The 22673-nt window shown below is 43.7% G+C and overlaps 1 protein-coding gene across 1 annotated transcript in view; it reads right to left on the reverse strand.

Annotated features, from left to right (window-relative positions):
* TMDD1 (transmembrane and death domain 1) overlaps positions 1-22673 on the reverse strand; it is a 65447-nt gene that overhangs the window by 13300 nt on the left and 29474 nt on the right. The window contains exons 2-4 of the mRNA XM_075333702.1: positions 14693-14860; positions 4970-5089; positions 3083-3235 (exon numbers count right to left, since the gene is read on the reverse strand). Of these exons, the coding sequence (XP_075189817.1) occupies positions 3083-3235; positions 4970-5089; positions 14693-14860 (441 nt within the window). The remainder of the gene's footprint in view (positions 1-3082; positions 3236-4969; positions 5090-14692; positions 14861-22673) is intronic.

Raw genomic sequence — 22673 nt, forward strand, 5'->3', positions numbered from 1 at the left:
GTCCCAACTGTGTCCAGCTTGCTGGTTTCCTAGGAGGTGTCCCTGTGACTGTCTGCTGTGGATCCCGCCATCTTCCATCAGTTAGAACCCATCACCGATCCTGGATTCCACCTAGATACTTCAGCCTGCACATCCCGCTGGATCCGGACCCCGCCTGCTGTTACTAATTGGCACCTGTACCCGGTTCCAGTCATCCGTCCTGCCTACGGTTCCCGTTGGACTAATAGTCATCTCCCGTGCAGACCTCTGAAGGACCCGTACTCTGTACCCCTAGTGTTCCAGCTACTGTGCATCTAGGCCCTCTGGTGGGGTGATCGGACAGTCCCTGTATAGGGGTTAGCTCCGGGTTGCCTCTTTGGGGGAGTCCGGTGCACGGTCCCGTGAATCCACCTCCAGGATGTTACACCATCCAAGACAGAACCTGCTCTCGCTCTTCTGGCTTTCACACACGTTTATGTTCCAGACCCAGAAATTTGGCAAGGGACATAGTGGATGTATCAAGCTTCTTCTGAACTGACACAGACTCAGTGCCTTGTTGTCCACTACCGACAACACCACGCCCACGTCCACGTCCCTTAACAACTGTCTTTTTTGTCTTTTTGGGTTTTGCTGACATATTTGCAGACATTGATAGCCCAAGCCAAGTAAACTTTGACTCCAAAAATATTGTGGAGAAAGTACAAGTAAGTACTTTGTACTACCCAGCACAAAATAGTAGACTTTTGCTTTGTATTTGCAAAGGCCACTAGCAACGTATTAATGTGGCTGATGTGGATTCCACAAGCCAGGCTATGAACCCCTAAATATTGTGGAATCAGGATCAGTGCGTTTAGTGTATCAAAGAGCACTGAATGCTAGAGTACTGCTTTGTAACTTTTTGCTAAAGCCATGAGCAATGTATTAATGTGGCTGATCTGGATGCCACAAGGCAGGCTGGTTACCTCTAAATATTGTGGAAACAGGTCCTGATTCCGTACCTAATCCAAAATATCTCCCTCCCTGCGGTGACTTTGTTCAGTGCTATCAGCTCTTAAAAGAGCTATTGTATTCTGGTTTCTGGACGGTACTATGGAGGTAGTGACATGCTCCTTTAAACACTGTCCCTGCTTGGAAATATGTCCCTCCCTACACTACACTGACCTACTATACACTGAAGGCAGCACTTAAAAGGACTTTTTGTGTTATTAAGAGTAGTGATGGGCAGTCCGGCTCTTTTTGGTGATCCGGTTCCCATGGCTCCGCTCACCAAAAAGAGCTGGATCTTTCAGCTCGTTTTCAGCTCCTTATTAAATATGTGTTCACCCCAGGTGAACACATATTTAAGATTATAGTAACGCCGGCAAAGCCCCGCCCACCCGCAGCTAAACCCCGCCCACTTACAAGCGGCCAATTAGATTGATGAGTAGGCGGAGTTTAGCCGTGGGTGGGCGGGGTTTTGACGGCAAAAAGAGCCGTTTAAATATTTTAGTGGCTCACTTTGATGATCCGGCTGTCGTTCACAGCAGGGAGCCGGATCTTTGTGTCGGATCGTTCACGACCGACACATCAGTAATTAAGAGGCCTACACTCTCCCTAGCAGCTGCTCACTCTATTCCTATACTCATACCATGCTGGCTCCAGATTCAATGTGCGCAAAATGGCGGCAGAAGGTCTTTTATAGACCCTATGGCGCTGCTCGGCCAGTCAATCACAGTAATGCCATAACCAAGATGGCTGTGGTATTACTGTGATTGGATAAGAAGCCCAACATGTTTAGTAACTGCAAAACAGCTGCTAAATATGCTGGACGGGACATCCGCATATAACGAGGCGAATACACCATTACTCGCTATATAACAAATACCCCGAATACTGTACTGTTCTGCGAACAGCAAATAGTGACAGATAAATTTGCTCATCACTGCATATGACTCAATATATGTGACAATAAATTATGGTATTACTCCAATACATAGAAAGATTACAGACTGGGCTTTATGGCAACCCCTCAGCTCCTCTCCATCTCGTCATGGAGAAAATTATGGGCACCAGAACAATTGCGAAATGTAGTCAGAAACTGACAATTTGATTTTCAACTAGGAAAATTATTGTAATTATTAATAGTTTATAAATTTTAAAGCATTTTTTTATCGAATTTATTTTTTAGTCCCTCAAGGGACTTAAACCTGCAATCATTTGTTCTATATACTGCAGTACTTAAGAAAATTACTGAGCCGCAGAAAAGGCCTTATTGCAGCCCATCAATTGTCCTGGATCTTGTCATAGGGAAAATGATGAGCACCTAAATGGAGTCGGACCATTTAAATGTCACTAACAGAGACTGATAGGCTTTTGTAAAAATGATTAAATAATTTGAGTAATGATCCATACCTTTCCTTTAGTCATTTCTCATTATTACAAATCACTAAATTTGGAACATCTATGATTTGATTTCTTTGCCTGTGTGGGTTGCATGGGTTGTTACCGGCATCAGGAGAGAAATTCATGTCAGAAGCACCTTTAGAAATATATTTACTTAAAAAATTGGTGATGTGTTCAATACTTATTTCACCCGCTGTATATGAAGGCTTGTTTTGTGGGACATGTTCTAGATTTGAATACAATTATTTAATTTACTATGAAATGTACTGAAAATGCAAAAAAAAAATTGGGGGTGGGGGAGGGCGGGAGGAATAGAAAAACTGCCATTCTGTGATTGCTGTTCAGGTTTCATTATAGTATTCCCCTCAGTTGACTTGATCACATGATCGCATGTACAATACACTGCAATACTACTTCATTTTACCACTCTCTTTTGAATACGAGAATAAGGTGGCTGATACAGGGGTCTTCGTCAGCTGCCAAGACAACTCATTAGAACTCCTCAGTTGCATCCCCTGAGTTGACTGACCAATCAGATGCTATAGTCACTATTGAATGCGGCATCTTAGGGGTTGATCCGAGCTAGTTGCCACCATGGCTGTACACTTCACCCACCACTCCCACTGAATGGAGTGGAATCAGTTCCTTAACCAGCACCATCTGTGCGCACTCGATACCTGCCATACATTCTGTATATGACTAGAAAGACTAGTGTACTTACAATCTCTCACTAGCCGAATATTGTTTCCTTCTTCAAATTTCTCATCTTCAAAAATAATCAAAGATGATTTCGACTCATGTGCAGTTTTGGTCAGTTCATTTACGCTCTTCTTCATTTGCATAGTTTTGTCCTGGTTTAGGTTTTTGGCAAGCTCTGTTAAAAAAAGAATTCATAGTTGGAAACTTGGAAGTATATGAAATGTTCACAACACTGGGCAAGAATAAGAGAGGGGGGAGGGCACCACCTTGAAGTGGGATCTCCTAGGTACTAAAACAACCAAAGAATGCAAAAGACGAGGTGTATCTAATGTACAGGATCACCACACAGAGAATCAAAAATGTAGCAATTTTTTTTAATTTTTATTGTTATACCAAAAAAAATCAAAAAGATAAAAAAGAAACCACACAAAATGCAAAAAATGACACATGACACAAAATGGACATTGTACAGACAGTACAAGCCTCTAAAAACATTTAAAAAGCCATACATATGTCACAAACAAAGTACGGGTAATAAAGAGTCGGAGTCTATGGCTGCGGTTCCAGGTTGTTTACTCACTTTTGTACAATGCCACTCACCCAGGTAATACCGGTCACTTGCTATGACCTCCGTCAAACCTGAATCCCTTTAGAAATCAGTCCGGTTTGGTGTTCGGTGCGTTTCTCCTTGTAACGCCTGTCTGTGGATCCCCTGGCTTGAAGCTACAAGGGGACCCTGGGTTTCACGAGATGTACTCTTGTCCCTATCTGCAGGTGCCGCGGATCCGATGTGGGGTGCAGCTTGAAGCGAGACCCCGGATTTCATATGGCACTGTGCTGTCGGGCGCTGTGTGGTCAAGAAAACATGAAACTTTCCCCATCCAGGCAGATTCTGGAAAACCAACGTGAAGTATGATCTTCCCTAGGGTCCTGCCGCCCTGTGTGGCGTTGGTTCCAATGGGAGCAGGTTCACTCTCTCCACGGCAACCGTGTGAACTTTCTCCTCCTTCCCACCGGAGCATCTGTGAGGCTTGTCTGCTCCGCTGCTCTCCTGCTGGAGGACTCTTTAATTGTTGTGTTGGCTCCTGACTCCCCCTGCTGGCTGCTCCTCCCCCCTCCGAAGTTCTAAGCTAGTGGCACTGAGGCCCCTGTTGAGGGCATCCTGTAAATGCCTCTCTGTCAGCGACCTCTTTATTACCTGACCCTAGCCCAGTCCCCAGTGGGAACAGAACAGGGCAACCTGGTGTGTATTTGAGTGTGTAATGTGATGAAACCGGGACTGACCTCCTCAAGAAACGGGTTTAGCATTACACCCAACATTGGGTGCAATACTCTGTGGTGACTGAAGCCTCAGGGGCACCACGCTAGCACTATGCAGTTTGATCAGCATTTGCGATAGAATATCAGAATTGGCAAGTCTACCATTGGTGCAGAGGTTTCATAAGGATGAGAGCAGATTCACACAGAACATATGTGACAGATGTGAAAGAATCTGATGATTAAACATTATGCTGCTAGCAACACTATTCAGCATGTCCAGTTTGGCGGTGGGTAAGTGATGGTCTGGGAAGCATGTCCTTGGAGGATGGCACAAACCTCCATATGATAGCAAACAGTACCTTGATTACGTCTGGCTGCCTTCCTCCAGTAGACATCTAAAATGATGAATAACAGAGCACAATGTGACTCCGTTTGCATTATAGTCAATGGCCCCATCTGCACATAGACCAAATCCCGTTTGGCGGGTGTTCGGACATAAGTGGTATTCAACATAGCCACGGAACGTAGGAGAAAATGCTATTTGTATCAAGTAATCTACTAGTTTGTGAGAAGACTTAGCACATGTCCAATGTGATCTGATGTTTTTATAATTTAAAAAAAGTATGACTGAATTCTGATGTAAACTTACCTAAAGCAACATCAACGCGCCCCACTTTATAGAGTGTAGAGAAAACTCGATCCCAATAGACAGTGTTGCCTTCTGTTTCAGCCCAGTTGTTCAGTGTCTTTGCACAATCTTCTATAGTCACTGGACACAAAGAAGATAAAACATTATATAATATGGGTAATATTATATTACACATACTGTATATGGCTAACTTGAAATTTTGACAATATTGAACTGTAATATAGTCTAGCACAAAATCCAACATTTAAAGGCTCTGTTCATATTAGCTACATGACTATCATCATCTATGAAACCATCTATGAAGGCCATGATGACAGTGTGAATAGGGAATAAATTATTAGTTTCATGCTGACCGTAGTTCGGGAAGCATGTATCAGACACTGGCTTAACAAATGCAGCCATGCACATTGCACATGTTATATTTATCCTAGGTTATGATTCTGATAAGGAGTCTGTAAACATATGAGTGTCATATGTCATATGAAATAATGTCCAATAAACACATATTGATTATAATTAGAGCCAGCTTGAATCCTTCCAGGCAAGAATATTGCTACATTTGCCAAAGGAATAGAACACAGCTGGCCATGTTAAATACAACTCTAAAGGCTGGTTACGTATTGTTGGAGGCGAGCAGTATGCACATTTCATAAAGGAATATTTTTGGATCACCCTACCTATGGAGGTCTGTATTCCAGTGAGGTGGTAACCACTCAGAGTCTCACAAAGCTAGTTTATCTGTTCAATATAAGCAGTAAAGATGAGCGAGCCTCTGGAGGCTCGAGTTTGGTTCGGTTTGTCGAACGGAGGCCACGTTCGAGTTCGGTTCAACAAGCCGTTCGACGAACCTCTTGAACCCCATTGAAAACGATGGCAGGCAAACACAAACACATAAAAACACCTAGAAAACACCTTCAAAGGTGTCCAAAAGGTGACAAACAACTCCCAAGACACCATAAACACATGGGAAAGTGACAAGGACATATACTCATGCAAAAAACAAAACAGCTGGATGAGGAAAAAGAGGAGGAGACACAGATATAGGCATGCCATGCCCTTCTAAAATCATGTAAAACACTTAAGGGGTTTCCAAGCAGAGTCTCCCTTTTTTCCAAAAATTGGGCCACACAGACACCTCTTCAGTGGCATCACTTGTGCCATATTTGCAAACTTGACAGGTAGATTTGCATCAAGCACATTCAAAAATACGCCAGCCTTAACTGTCCCCAGGCTGACACTGGGGTAGGTAGCAAAGTCTTTGCTGAACCATGACTTGTTCATCTTGGCTCGTTTTTAAAAACACAGCAAGGGGACTCCAAGCAGAGTCTCCCTTTTTTCCAAAAATTGAGCCCCAGAGACACCACTTCAGTGGCATCACTTGTGCCCCAGTTGCAAACTTGACAGGTAGATTTGCATCATGCACATTCCAAAATACGGCAGCATTTACTCTCCCAAGGATGACACAGGGGTAGTAAAGTCCCTGCGGATCCATGACTTGTTTATCTTGATGAACGTTAGTCTGTCCACATTGTCACTGGACAGATGCATGCGCTTATCTGTCAGCACACACCTAGCAGCACTGAAGACATGTTAAAAGCCGAGCTAAGATTGAGTAACAGCTTCTGCTGATACTCCTGCATACGTGCGTCCCTTTCTATGGCTGGAATCATTTCTCCAAATTTGGACTTGTACCGGGGATCTAATAGTGTGGCAACCCAGTAGTCATCATCACTTCTAATTCGGACAATCCGAGGGTCATGTTGTAGGTAGTGCAGCAAGAAGGCGCTCATGTGCCTTGCGCATCCATGTGGACCAAGTCCACGCTGTGTTTGTGGCATAGAGGTGATAACCGTGCTTTCTTCTTCTGACATCTCCCCCCAACCTCGTTCAACCGAAATTTGACCAAGGTTTCCCTCATCTGCTGTGTCTTCCATGTCCATCAACAGTTCGTCCTCCATTCCTTCCTGGGCTCCTGCATCTTCCTCAACATTTCAGCTGCTATCATGCGCCCTTGTTAATCCCTCTCCCCCACCGTCTCATGCCTGCCACCTTGGTGATGCTGAACGTCTGGACCTTGTAGATGTTGGTATCCCTTGCGCATATGAATCCTCCTGTACTTCCTCCCCTTCCTCTTGTCGAACCACCTGACTCCGAATACTGTTTAGAGTGTGCTCCAGCATAGAAATGACTGGAATTGTCATGCTGATAATGGCATTTTCAGCGCTAAACATATTCGTCACCATGTCGAAACTGTGCAGAAGAGTGCATAGGTCCTTGATCTGAGACCACTCCAGCAGTTTAATCTGCCCCACCTCTGCATCTCGTTGGCCTAGGCTATACATCATAACGTATTGCACCAGGGCTCGGCGGTGCTGCCACAGTCGCTGCAACATGTGGAGAGTCGAATTCCAGCGTGTCGGCACATCGCATTTCAGGCGATGAACCGGCAGGCTGAAAGACTTCTGGAGCAATACAAGTCAGTCAGCTGCGGCGGTTGAACGGCGGAAGTGAGCAGAGAGTGACTGTGCCCTGTGCAGAAGCCCATCTAGGCCGGGACAGTGGGTTAAAAATTGCTGGACAACAAGGTTCAACACATGAGCCATACAAGGCATGTGTGTCACCTTGCTCCGGCGAAGGGCCGCACCCAGGTTTGCAGCATTGTCACACACGGCCTTCACTGGCTGCAGGTTGAGTGGAGACAACCATTTACTAAACTTGCTCGCAAGAGCTGACCACAACTCCTCAGCTGTGTGACTCTTATTTCCAAGACATTTCAAGGTAAAGACCGCCTGATGCCGTTGAGCTCTGCTGCCAGCATAGTAAAGAGGTGTGCGGGATTCCTTGTGCAATGTTACAATGTGGGTGGCCTGACCAGGCAGGCTTGGGGTGGAGGTGGAGGACCCAGACGAGGATGAGAAGGCAAAAGCAGTGGAGGAACTTCTACATACAGAGGATTGACACACAAGTCGTGGTCCATGCTTACTGGTCCAAGTATTGGTGGTGAAATGCACCCTGTCACACACAGAGTTTCTCAAGGAAGCGGTGATGTTCTGTGCGACATGCTGGTGTAGCGCAGGCACACCTTTCTTGGAGAAGTAGTGGTGACTGGGCATCTGGTACAGGCACTGCGATGGATATAAGGTCTCGAAAATCCTCTGTGTCCACCAGGCGGAAAGGCAGCATTTCGGTAGCCAAGAGCTTACAGAGGGTGAAAGTCAACCTCTTAGCTTTGTCATGGCTCGGAGGAAATGGCCTTTTATTGGTCCACATCTGAGGGACCGAGATCTGGCTGGTGTTTGGAGACAGTGTGGAGTAGGGTGTCCCTGGAAAACTGCAGGTCTGTGAGGAAAGTGCAGGAGGAGACATGATGTTGCCTTCATCCAAAGTTGGTGCTCTTGATGTCTGAGAGAGCTGTACACCAGCACTTGTTTCACCTTGCAAAACAACTGACGACCTGCCAAGCAAACTGCCTGTTGCGGTTAAAGAGGTGGAAGGTCTGCATGGAAAAACATGTGTGACAGCTGTCCCCACAGTCATAGAGGATGAAGAGCGCGCGGATGCACTTTAAGGGGCAGATGGTGGTTGGCCCGCTCCGCTAGCCCGCATTGTATCATGGTGAGCTTCCCACTGGGACTTATGCTTGTTATTCATGTGGCGATTCATGGAAGAAGTTGTCAAACTGGTGAGGTTTTGGCCTCTACTTTTAGATTGGAGACAAATCTTACAGATCACATGATTTGGGAGATCCTTTGTGATGTCAAAAAAGGCTCAGGCTAGGCAAGGCTTAGAGCCCATGCGACCTGCAGAGCCACCCCGACTTGTGCTCAGAGGCAGATTTGTGGCTGCTGCAGTTGTTGACGTGCTACCAGTACTCCGACTCTGTCCAGGAAGGCGCAAGGTAACTTTGTCGTCAGTCGCATCCTCCTCCACCACCTCTGGTGACCTCCTCAAGTGCCTGACTGTGGGTTGACAGTAAGTGGGATCTAGAACTTCATCTTCAAGCGTTGTGTTTGCGCATCCCCTCACCCTCAGACCTAACCTATTCCTGCCCTGACTGAGTAGTTAAGTTGTCATCCCAATCAGGTATCTGCGTCTCATCATCATCAGTATGTTCCTCATTGTCTCCACCAACAAGTGTTACAGTTTAGGAATGAGGGTTTACATTATGCTCAGAAACATGGTCATCAGGACCTGAATCTGAGTCACAAAGCTTCTGGGCATCACTGCAGACCATTTACTGGTCTGTACTCACTGTAGCTTGGGAGCAGACCTCTGATTCCCAGGCTATAGTGTGACTGAACAGCTCTGCAGACTCAGCCATCTCTGTTACACCATACTCTGCAGGGCGGGTGGAGACTTGAGAGCTGGTAGAAAGCAAGTGCGATTGGGGTGACAGCTCAGAGGACTGTTGTTTTTTGGATGTTGAAGTTTAGGTGGAGGAGAGGCCACTTGTTGGAGCACTTGAGATCCATTCTAGCATAGTCTTTTTTTGTGCATCATCTACCTTTGCTACAGTTGTTCGGTTCCGTAAAAAAGGTAGCACATCCGATTGTCCACGGAAAGTAGTAGACATCTTACTTTTTCTGGAAGATAGCCTTTCTTCAGCAGATGTTAATGTAGCTTTCCCACCTAACTCACGGACACAAACTTTTTTTCCTTTTCCAACACGCCTGTTCCCCTTTCCACCAGGATCTGTCCTTTTTCCACTCATTTTGTTTGAGACAAGATTGGACACTTAAAATGTCGTAGCACAAATGGAGAGGTGGTGTACAATGCAAAGGTGGTCTAGCTTTATTGACAGCTGAAGAACCAACACTGAGTATCCCAATCAATTTTAGTATGCCCCTAACAGTGGCAGCACAGTTTGCAATTAGAATTGCGTAGCAAAAATGGACAGGTGTGTACCATGCACAGGTGCTGTACCGTGATTAGCAGCAAAGGAACACTAAGGTAGTATCCCAGTCAATTTTAGGATGCCCCTAACAGTGGCAGCACAGTTTGCAATTAGTATTGTATAGCAAAAATGGACAGGTGTGTACCATGCAGAGGTGGTCTAGCTTTATTGACAGCTGAATAACCAACACTGAGTATCCCAGTCAATTTTAGTATGCCCCTATCACTGGCAGCACAGTTTGCAATTAGAATTGCGTAGCAAAAATGGGCAGGTGTGTACCATGCACAGGTGCTGTATTGTGATTGGCAGCAAAGGAACACTAAGGTAGTATCTCAGTCAATTTTAGTATGCCCCTAACAGTGGCCGCACAGTTTGCAATTAGAATAGCATGGCAAAACTGGGTAGGTGGGTAGAATGCACGGGTGCTGTGGGTTAGTGGACAGCAAAGAACACTAACTTAGTATTCCAGACACTTTTAGGATGGCACAAAAAGTGTCAGCTCTTTGGGCAAATAAAATAGCATGGCAAAAATGGTCAGGTGGGTACAATGCCCGGGTGCTGTGGGTCAGTGGACAGCAAAGGAACACTAACTTAGTATTCCAGACACTTTTAGGATGCCACAAAAAGTGTCAGCTCTTTGGGCAAATAAAATAGTGTGGTAAAAATGGTCAGGTGGGTGGGTCAGGTGGGTATAATGCACGGGTGCTGTGGGTGAGTGGACAGCAAAGGAACACTAACTTAGTATTCTAGACACTTTTAGGATGGCACAAAAAGTGTCAGCTCTTTGGGCAAATAAAATAGCGTGGCAAAAAGTGGGCAGGTGGGTAGAATGCTGGGGGGTACTGTGGGTCAGTGAACAGCAAAGGAACACTAACTTAGTAATCCAGACACTTTTAGGATGGCACAAAAAGTGTCAGCTCTTTGGGCAAATAAAATAGCGTGGCAACAATGGGCAGGTGGGTACAATTCCCGGGTGCTGTGGGTCAGTGGACAGCAAATGAAGCCTCACTTTCTATCCCTGCTAATGAAAATATGCAGCAAGGAATTTCCTGAGCTGAGGTAGGCAGACGCTGTTATCTAAAGCCCTACCAGCGTTTGCACGGACCTGCCTAGCAGCTATGGCTATGAACGCCTGTAAATCAGCCCTGAAAAGGGCTGAAATAACCAGCAGTCCCTAATCCCTAAAGCACTGTGTAGATTGCACTGTATCTCTATAGCGCACACAGCAGCAGCAGCAGCGGGAGTGGTGACTGTCACCCATACGCAGAAGGCAGATAATGGCAGCGACATGGAAAATGGCCGTATCTTATAAGGCAAGGACATGTGACATGCACAGCCTATGACACATGCCCTTGCTTGTCTGGCAAAAATCCACTTAGCTGTGTGTGTCTCTGTGAGTTGCTGACAGCCTGGCCCGCCCCACTGTACGCGTGGTTAGGGAAAAAAAAAATGGCGATCGGCATTCTCAGCACTCAGCAGCAGCACAGATCTAAACCCCGTCCCCCCGCCCACTATACGCTGAAATTTGGTAATAGCGTGATTCACAGTGACTCACACTATTACAGTGAAAAGCCAGCTAGTAACTAGCTAGGCTTTTTGTTGATCGAACCATTCTTGAATGTAACTCAAACTGTCGAGCTTTTAGCAAAAAGCTCAAGTTCGAGTTCGAGCTCGAACACCCCCCAAAATCACTCGAACATGAAATTGGCGAACCTCGAGCATTGTTCAACTCTAATAAGCAGCTAAACACTGACCACCCTATCTAACTACTGTTTCCCCAAAAATAAGCCCTACCTCGAAAATAAACCCTAGCAGGAATTTTTGGCCTTTTCAGGGTATGCCTTAAATAGAAGCCCTACCCCGAAAATAGACCCTAGTTGTGGTTTAATAATGAAGTGTCCATGCAGCTAAAAATGTTAAAGACTACAGCAGGACACTTCATTAGAGAAAGCTGACAGTGATAAGACAGCCCCAAAAGAGAGAAGACAAATCCAGCAATTGCACTCACCAGACCCCAAACAGCTACAGGTAGCAGGTGCTGACGGCTCTCCCACAGAGATCTTCATCGCAGTCAGGTCTGCTCACACACACAGATCCGATTTAACCCCTTAACGACCGCGGGCCGTAAAATTACGTCCTAAATGACATAATCTTACTGCCCGCGGTCCTCCGGCGGCAGCATGCCGCGATCGGCACACATCTCAGCTGATTTTCACAGCTGAGATGTGTGCCTGCTAGGCACGAGCAGAATCGTTATCTGCTCGTGCCGATTAACCCCTTATATGGCGCTGTCAATACATGACAGCGCCATTATAAGCGCAATCGCGGTAAAGTTTTTACTTACCGCCGAAACCGGAAGTCACGTGACGCGATCACGTGACTCCCGATAGTTGTCATGGTAGTACAGGGTCATGTGATGACTCCTGTACTACACATGAATTGGTTTCACTTTCGCTGTGCCCGGGGCACAGCAAAAGAGAAAGACAGCGTATCTGCTGTTTACAGCCTTCCAGCTGTGATCAGCAGATACTGCAGAGCGATCGGATTGCTGATCGCAATAGCCCCCTAGGGGGACTAGTAAAATAAAAAAAAAAAGTAAAAAAATAAGTTTTAAAAAATTAAAAAAAAACAAAAAAACCTAAAAGTTCAAATCACCCCCCATTCGCCCCATTGAAAATTAAAGGGTTAAAAAAATAAAAAATATACACACATTTGGTATCGCCGCGTTCAGAAACGCCCGATCTATCAAAATATAAAATCAATTAATCTGATCAGTAAATGGCGTAGCGGCAAAAAAATTCCAAACGCCAAAACGACGTTTTTTTGTCGCCACAACTTTTGCGCAAAATGCAATAAGAGGCGATCAAAACGTAGCATCTGCGAAAAAATGGTACCGTTAAAAACGTCAGCTCGAGACGCAAAAAATAAGCCGTCATTGAGCCTAAGATCCCGAAAAATGAGAACGCTACGGGTCACGGAATATGGCGTAAAACGTGCGCCACTTTTTTCGGACAAACTTCCGATTTTTTTTTAACCCCTTATATAAAAGTAAATCTATACATGTTTGGTGTCTACGAACTCGCACTGACCTGAGGCATCACACCCACACATCAGTTTTACCATATAGTGAACACAGTGAATAAAATATCTCAAAAACCATAGTGTTATCGCACTTTTTTTGCAATTTTTCAGCATTTGGAATTTTTTTGCCATTTTCTAGTACACAATATGGTAAAACTGATGGTTTCATTTAAAAGTACAGCTCGTTCCGCAAAAAATGAGCCCTCACATGACCATATTGACTGAAAAATAAAAAAGTTACGTCTCTCAGAAAAAGAATGGCGAAAAAAAAAAACGGAAAGCGAAAAATCGGCCGGTCGTGAAAGGGTTAAGTAACATCAGACACACACATCTGCTGATACCGTACTGCTTCCGAGAATGCCTGCAGTGGAACGCATCGAGGACCTGCAGTTTGAGGACCTGTTCTGCTGGGAGGACCGCTGTAGAATGCACAAGGACCTGCTGGGAATGCCCACTGTGGAACGCAGAAGGACCTGGGAGCTACGCAGATGTCCGGGGTCTGGTAAGTGCAATTCTTCCTTCTTTTGGGGATAAACTTACCCCAACCATGTTTCCCCAAAAGTAAGCCCTACCTTGAAAATAAGCCCTAGTGCATTTTACGGGGGAAAAAAAATAATATAAGACAGTGTCTTATTTTAGGGGAAACACAGTACTAGTGTTGATCTCTGCAGTTTTGGATGTGACTATGGGGTGGTCAATATTTGAAGCTGGAGTTTATGATGAAACATTTTCTGCACCACTACTACAGTTTTCCTGCATATAACTTTTAATTGATTGCAAGTATTTAAAAAAAAAAACAAAAAAAAATAAAGAAGTTCTCTAAACATCATTAGTAGTAAATTGCAGAGTTCTTTTTATAAAAAGAAACTTTGCGTTCTACAGAATTTACAGAATTCTTTAAAAATTCTCTCCATCCTCAAAAGCGGAGGGATTTTTTTCTTTTATCGTTTACTACTCGTTGCTTATGATACCGACCACCTCTACAGTTTATCATCAACCGCCAGTATTCCTAGACACGAAGTGCAGGGCTTGCAAGCTCTTTTCTATAGAGCTATGGATCCAGTCAGCTTCAATACCCCTGTGCTCCTCCGAGGCTGTAGTGGCAAAACTGACTCTGCTTGCAATATGGCAGAGCATACAGTTTGGACAAGTGGCATTTTGATGGTACCATTGTTTGAAGTGTCAATTATTCATGAGGACCCTCATTAGCAACTGTGTGGGACATGTATGGTTTTCCAGAACATTACTCCTGCTTGACGTTAATAATATATTCTGAGGACAACTCCGTAACAAATATTTTTATAATTCCAATTATGAAGTGTTATATTATTTAATTTAAATCTTTACCAGCAATCAGCTTATTTTTGAAGTGGGTTCTGCACACTGTAGTGACCATTCCTGGGTACTGCAGCTCAGCTGTTATTGAAGTACAGTAAATGTGCGCTGGACTGCAGTACCGAGAATAGCCGCTATAAAATGTGTAGTGGCCATTCTTGGTACTGCAGTCCACCACTGTGCTGTTCCAGATCTGAACTCTGTTGTTCACATGCAGCTGCCAAATATAGGATTGTTCTGATAATGATGATGTATCCTAATATCAAAGTAGTGGAACATGTAAGAGTGTGACTTTCAATGGAGTAAGCAATATATGCAAAAGTAAATAAGCAAAAATAAGTAAAATATGTACATAGCAAATCCCACCCATTATGTCTTCATGAAGTTGTAATAATTAGCTATTAGGGACTTACCAATATCACGGCGCTTACGTTTCCTTTCACTGAATGGAGAGGGGGCTCTTGTTAATTTTGCAAGGTCTCTGTCAGGTCCAGTAATTCTTAAATAAAAATGCTGACATTCTAATGGAGTCAAAAGTTGAGCTATGCGCATGATCGTATGTGGACCTATATCATCTGCAACTGAAGAAGCAGAAATCATTTTTTATTTTTACATACAAGGATATTGCTGTTTTACTATGCACAACAATGTAGATGATTTTATACACTGTAGTTTGGTATTAATATTGTAATATAGTAATATGTTCTCCTTAATTATATAATTTAACCAGTTGAAGAACAGGCCAATTATCCCCGTTCCTAACCAGGCATGTGTGTTAAACAGCTGGAAAAAAAAAATCTCATTTTGATATTCATGAACTTTTAGCATTTTTTTTTTCCAGGATACATGAGGCACCAAATTTATGTCACTGTCATATTTTTTTTTTTCTTTACAATGTAGGGTGATATTGGTGGAAAAATAATGGAAATAAGGGTCTTTTTTTCATTTATTTATTCCATGTTACTACAAACAGGGCTGTGGAGTTGGTAAGCCAAACCTCCGACTCCGATTCCTCAATTTCCCTGATTCCGACTCCAACTCCACGACTACAACTCCTTCATACATGTTTGTGATAAATTTACTGTAGTAAAATTGTAACAGCACTAGAGATGAGCGAACCGGTCGCGGTTCGGCTCGAGGTCGGTTCGCCGAACGGGAGTCCCGTTCGAGTTCGTTTCGTCGAACGTTCGACGAACCGAACTCGAACCAATAGGCTATAATGGGAGGCAATCAGAAACACATAAAAATGCATTATAAATGTACACAAACAGTTAATAAACATTGCCATAACACTTACCGGTCCCAGCGATCCCTTCTGCACTCTGTCTCCTGCCGCTATTCCATCCGATGATCGCTTAATCCTCCCGGTGACGTGCACTGCCAGCAGAGATGCAGGACCTATCGTGACGTCAAAATAGCCATGTGACCAGTCACGTGGCTATTATCTCATTGGCTACAGACTGGTCACATGACTATGACGCATCATGTAGGACCTGCGAGTGCATCTCTCCGGTACACGGTGCACATATGTGTATCGCCGTGTACCGGCGACATGCTCTAGCACACGGTCGACTCCCCGTTCCGTTAGGGACCGGCTGACACAGCCGGTCATTAACGGAGATCACCGTTGCCATAGCAATGCAGTTAGCGGTGACGTCACCGCTAACCGCGGCTCCAAGAGCACCGTTGCTATGGTAACGCGTCTATCAGCGTTACCGCTGTTACCGCAGACAGCCAGCACTGATCACTCACAGAGTGAAGGCTGCACGCTGTTTCACGATTGTAGTGAGGATTGTAGTGAGGATGAGGTTCCCCAGCCCCAAGTGATGAGCTGGTGAACCTCATCCTTCCTCACTACAATCGTCACTACTACTACACTAGAAAGAAAGAAGACAGAAGAGCAGGATCGTGGAGGGCTGACAGGGGGTAATAAAGATGGAGTCTCTAATGTGTCTGTGTATTTATTTCTATTAAAGTATTTTTTCTCTGTGTGGTGTTTTTTTTAACCCTTTATTGGAGATTCTTAATGGCCGGGTCAAACGTGCCTTACATTAAGAATCTCTGGCTTAATACTGGCTAGTAAAACAAAGCCAGTATTAACTCATGATTACCCAACAAGCCACCCGGCTCCAGGGCTGTTGGAAGAGTTGGATACAGCGCCAGATGATGGCGCTTCTATGAGAGAGCCATTTTCTGGGACGGCTGCGGACTGAAATCCGCAGCAGAGGCGCCCAGAAACCTCGGGCTAACCTGTGCTGCGGATTCCAATCCCCAGCTGCCTAGTTGTACCCGGCTGGACACAAAAATGGGGCGAAGCCCACGTCATTTGTTTTTTAATTATTTCATGAAATAAGTGAAATAATTAAAAAAAACGGGCTTCCCTATATTTTTGGTTCCCAGCCGGGTACAAATAGGCAACTGGGGGTTGGAGGCAGCCCGTGGCTGCCTGCTGTACCTGGCTAGCATACAAAAATATGGCGAAGCCCACGTCATTTTTTTGGTGGGCAAAAAACTTCTGCATACAGTCCTGGATGGAGTATGCTGAGCCTTGTAGTTCTGTAGCTGCTGTCTGCTCTTCTCCATACAGATAGACAGCAGCTGCAGAACTACAAGGCTCAGCATACTCCATCCAGGACTGTATGCAGAAGTTTTTTGCCCCCTGAAAAAATTATGTGGGCTTCGCCATATTTTTGTATGCTAGCCAGGTACAGCAGGCAGGTACGGCTGCCCCCAACCCCCAGTTGCCTATTTGTACCCAGCTGGGAACCAAAAATAAAGGGAAGCCCTTTTTTTATTATTTCATGAATTTCATGAAATAATTAGAAAACAAATGACGTAGGCTTCGCCCCATTTTTGTGTCCAGCCAGGTACATCTAGGCAGCTGGGGATTGGAATACGCAGAACAGGTTGGCCTGAGCTTTCTGGGCCCCACTGCTGTGAATTGCAGTCTGCAGCCGCCTCAGAAAATGGCATTTTCATAGAAGCGCCATATTCTGGCGCTGTATCAAACTCTTCCAGCACCTGCCTGCTATACCTGGCTAGCATACAAAAATATGGCGAAGCTCACGTCCTTTTTTTGTAGTTTTTTGGCAAAAAAAATAAAAAATGCTTCCCTGGATTTTCCATTGCCAGTGAAGGTAACACCAAGCAGTGGGGGTTAGCAGCCAGTAGCTGCTTGGATTACCCTTAGCTAGCAATACAAAAAATGCAGCGGGAGCCCATATATATTTTTTTTAATTATTTATTTAAATAACTAAAAATAAAATGGGCTTCCCTGTATTTTGATTGCTGGACATCACAGTGCTGTAAAAATAAATCTTTAAAAAAAATGACGTAGCGCTCCGCGGTATTTTTGATTCTCAGCGCAGATAAAGCAGACAGCTATGGGTTGCCACCCCCATCTGCCTGCCGTTACCTTGGTTGGCAATCAAAATACAGGGAAGCCCATTAATTTTTTCTATTTAAAAAATAGTTAAAAAAAAAAATGACGTTGGGTCCCCCCATATTTGATAGCCAGCTAGGGTAAAGCAGACGGCTGTAGCCTGAAAACCACAGCTGGCAGCTTTACCGTGGTTAGGGATCCAATGTGGAGGTCCCCTCAGGCTCTTTTTTATAATTATTTTATAAATATTAATAATTACACAATAAAAGTAGGGACCCCCCAAATTGGATCACCAGCCAAGGTAAAGCGGACAGCTGTGGTCTGGTATTCTCAGGGTGGGAAGGTCCATAGTTATTGGGCCTTCACAGCCTAAAAATAGCAGGCCGCAGGCACCCCAGACGTGGCGCATACACTAGATGCGCCAATCCTGGCGCTTCACCCCAGCTCATCCCGTGCCCTGGTGCAGTGGCAAACGGGGTAATAAATCGGGTTGATACTAGCTGTAAAGTCACCTGAGATCAAGCCCAGCAGTTTGTGATGTCATGGCGTCTATTAGATACCCAACATCATAAACTGTCAGTACTAACAAAAAAAAAAAAAATCGACAAAAGAAATTTATTTGAAAAAACAGTCCCCAAAACATTTCCTCTTTCACCAATTTATTGTAAGAAAAAAAATAAAGGGGTCCCACGACGACTCTGGACCGTCTAGAATATGGGGGGGAGACACTCAGGGAACGTATCCCCCATTTTCTAGGAGTGCGGACCCTTCATTTGAGGAGTGTGGGTGCAATGAATCTGCACTCACTCTTCTCGGGTCCACACCAGCAGAGTCCATGTCGTAATGGTTGCTACCAAAGCTGCAATGCCCTGCTCATGAGGTAAGGGCATGCCTAATCAGGAGAACTACTGTAGAGGAAGCTCTGCTCACTGGTATATAGGTGCTCAGAGGTAATAATAGATAAAATTAGTGAGTAACCTCGGCACTCTAAATCTCCCAGACTAAGTCAGTAAGTCACAACGGATAGTAATGCAAAATCACTCTTTATTGGTCCGTATTAAGAAAAAAAAAATTTTCATAAGCATATATGTTTTTGTCCAAAACAAGTTACAAATGACGTTTCGGCCTGAGCCTTCGTCAGATTGGACTTATCTGCATGTAATCATGAAAAATGACAATAATCAGTATCACATAAGAGTGAGAGAACAATAACATAAACTCGAACAATGTAGAGGTACAATTGGGATGCAGCAAAAAAATTGCAACACAGCAAGAAATGAAACACATGATACAAATGTCATAATACAGTACAAGGACAATATAGTAATGACAAATATGGGGTCAGAGTAGGCTTAGACAGCTCTGGTACGAAAGAGATGTCAATCATAAAGTAACATGTGCAGTAGGTGTAGAGCTACAGTATGCATGGCAGAGCTAATGGGTAGACCGACCATAGAAAAAGAACGGAGAAAAAGTGGAGAAAAAGTGGAGAAAAAGTGGAGAAAAAGTGGAGAAAAAAATGGAGAAAAAGTGGAGAAAAAGTGGAGAAAAAATAGAGAAAAAGTGGAGAAAAAAATGGATAAAAAGTGATGAAAAAGTGGAGAGAAAAAGTGGAGAGAAAGTGGAGAAAAAGTGGAGAAAAAGTGGAGAAAAAGTGGAGAAAAAAGTGGAGAAAAAGTGGAGAAAAAGTGGAGAAAAAGTGGAGAAAAAGTGGAGAAAAAAATGGAGAAAAAGTGGAGAAAAAATGGAGAAAAAGTGGAGAAAAAAATGGATAAAAAGTGGAGAAAAAGTGGAGAGAAAAAGTGGAGAAAAAGTGGAGAAAAATGGAGAAAAAGTGGAGAAAAAGTGGAGAAAACGTGGAGAAAAAGTGGAGAAAAAATAGAGAAAAAAAATGGAGAAAAAGTGGAGAAAAAAAGGAGAAAAAGTGGAGAAAAAGTGTAGAAAAAAGTGGAGAAAAAGTGGAGAAAAAGTGGAGAAAAAAATGGATAAAAAGTGGATAAAAAGTGGATAAAAAGTGGATAAAAAGTGGAGAAAAAGTGGAGAAAAAGTGGAGAAAAAATGGATAAAAATGGAGAAAAAAGTGTAGAAAAAGTGGAGAAAAAGTGGAGAAAAAGTGAAGAAAAAGTGGAGAAAAAGTGAAGAAAAAGTGGAGAAAAAGTGGAGAAAAAAATGTAGAGAAAGTGGAGAAAAAATGTAGAAAAAGTGGAGAAAAAAATGGATAAAAAGTGGAGAAAAAGTGGAGAAAAAGTGGAGAAAAAGTGGAGAAAAAAGTGGAGAAAAAGTGGAGAAAAAGTGGAGAAAAAGTGGAGAAAAAAATGGAGAAAAAGTGGAGAAAAAGTGGAGAAAAAGTGGAGAAAAAATGGAGAAAAAAATGGAGAAAAAGTGGAGAAAAAAGTGGAGAAAAAAGTGGAGAAAAAAGTGGAGAAAAAGTGGAGAAAAAGTGGAGAAAAAATGGAGAAAAAAGTGGAGAAAAAGTGGAGAAAAAATGGAGAAAAAGTGGAGAAAAAAATGGATAAAAAGTGGAGAAAAAGTGGAGAGAAAAAGTGGTGAAAAAGTGGAGAAAAAGTGGAGAAAAATGGAGAAAAAGTGGAGAAAAAGTGGAGAAAAAATAGAGAAAAACAAATGGAGAAAAAGTGGAGAAAAAGAGGAGAAAAAGTGGAGAAAAAGTGTAGAAAAAAATGGATAAAAAGTGGATAAAAAGTGGAGAAAAAAGTGGAGAAAAAAATGTAGAAAAAGTGGAGAAAAAATGGAGAAAAAGTGGAGACAAAAATGGATAAAAAGTGGAGAAAAAGTGGAGAAAAAGTGGAGAAAAAAATGGATAAAAAGTGGAGAAAAAGTGGAGAAAAAGTGGAGACAAAATGGAGGAAAAAATGGAGAAAAAGTGGAGAAAATGTGGAGAAAAAGTGGAGAAAAGTGGAGAAAAAAATGGATAAAAAATGGAGAAAAAAATGGAGAAAAAGTGGAGAAAAAGTGGAAAGAAAGTGGAGAAAAAGTGGAGAAAAAGTGGAGAAAAAGTGGAGAAAAAGTGGAGAAAAAATGGAGAAAAAGTGGAGAAAAAGTGGAGCACCCTTTGGTGCCTTTCATGTGGCACTAAGGGGTGCTTAGCTTTGTATTTAGCCAAAAAAATGAAAAAAAAAATGACGTAGGGTTCCCCCTAGTTTTGTAGCCAGCTAGGGTAAAGCAGACGGCTGCAGCCTGCAGACCACAGCTGGCAACCTCACCTTGGCTGGTAATCCAAAACTGAGGGCACCCCACGCTGTTATTTTAAATTAAATAAATAATTTAAAAAAAAAAACTTGTAGGGGTCCCCCAAAATTGGATCACCAGCCAAGGTAAAGCAGACAGCTGGGGCCTGATATTCTCAGACTAGGGAGGTCCATGGTTATTGGACTCTCCCCAGCCTAAAAATAGCAGGTCGCAGCCGCCCCAGAAGTGGCGCATCCATTAGATGCGCCAATCCTGGTGCTTCGCCCCAGCTCATCCCGCGCCCTGGTGTGGTGGCAAACGGGGTAATATATGGGGTTAATACCAGATGTGTAATGTCACCTGGCATCAAGCCCTGGGGTTGGTGAGGTCAGGCGTCTATCAGATACCCGACATCACCAACCCAGTCAGTAATAAAAAAATAGACGACAAACACATTTTTATTTGAAAAAACACTCCCCAAAACATTCCCTCTTTAACCAATTTATTAGAATGAAAAACAAATCCAGGTCTGGTGTAATCCAAGGGGTTGCCATGACGATCCACACTGTCCCAGTCAATGAAGAGCAGGATGTTCCCCATTGGCTGGGAGAGCAGTGCAGTGACCTGAGCTAACATCAATGGGTCAGCCCAGGTCACTGCAGGGCATGACAAGTGCTGCTGTCAGCGAGGTACATTACCTGCGCTGATCTCCAGCACACTGACAGCCCTTGTCACTGAGTTCAATGACCGCCGCCTTCACACCAAGTATCGCGAGAGGCCCGTGACATCACCGCTAGTCAGTCTCGGGTCGGAAGCGAGAGGTGATGTGACAAGCGGCGGCCATGGAGGACAGTGACAGCGCTGAGGTCGGGATGGCGGGACTTCATCACCGCAGGTAAGCCGAGCGGGACCATGTGTGTGTGTGTGTGTGTGTGTGTGTGTGTGTGTATGTGTACATGCCGCGGGCAGGAGGGGGCGGAGCGAGCTGAGCGGGGAAGTGTGGGCTTCCTGCACGTAACTAAGATAAACATCGGGTTACTAACCAAAGCGCTTTGCTTGGATACCCGATGTTTATCTTGGTTACCAGCTTCTGGCAGGCTGCCAGCGATGGCTCCTGCACACTGTAGCTGTAAAAAGCCCTGCTTTTTGCTGCTAGAACCGTTCTCGAACGTATCTAGAACTATCGAGCTTTTGCAAAAAGCTCGAGTTCTAGTTCGATCTCGAACAGCCCCCAAAATCACTCGAGCCTAGAACTGGAGAACCACGAACCGCGAACCACGCTCAACTCTAAACAGCACTACTTATATCACGTAGCTGAAGTGCAGCATAGATTCATCTCAACTAAAAGACTAGATTCTATGATCAGGAATAGAACAGACATTTATAGGTCATTTCATAACTTTCCCAAATTCTTCTGAAAATATATTCATCACATACTGCATTGAACCACTGTACCCAATGTATTATATACAGTTGAAACCAGATGTTTCCATACACTCTCTATAAAGACAAATCTGCATCTTTTTTTTACTATCTGAAATCTGATATGAAATCAGGAAAAACTGTCACATTTTAGGTCAATTAAGAACCAAAATTATTTATATTTGCCAAATGCCAGAATAATGAGAGAGAGAAAATTTTTTAAGGCATTTTAATTACTTTCTGCAAAGTCAAAAGTTTACTACCCTAAGTGTACTATGCCTTTAAACAATATGGGACAGCCCATATGTTGATGTCATGCCTTTGGAGGCTTCTGATAGTTTTATTGGCAACATCTGAGTTAATTAGATACATACTTCTGTATATATTTTAATGTACACCTGAAA

The sequence above is a fragment of the Anomaloglossus baeobatrachus genome, chromosome 2 (genome assembly GCF_048569485.1).
Source record: "Anomaloglossus baeobatrachus isolate aAnoBae1 chromosome 2, aAnoBae1.hap1, whole genome shotgun sequence".
Taxonomy (NCBI): domain Eukaryota; kingdom Metazoa; phylum Chordata; class Amphibia; order Anura; family Aromobatidae; genus Anomaloglossus; species Anomaloglossus baeobatrachus.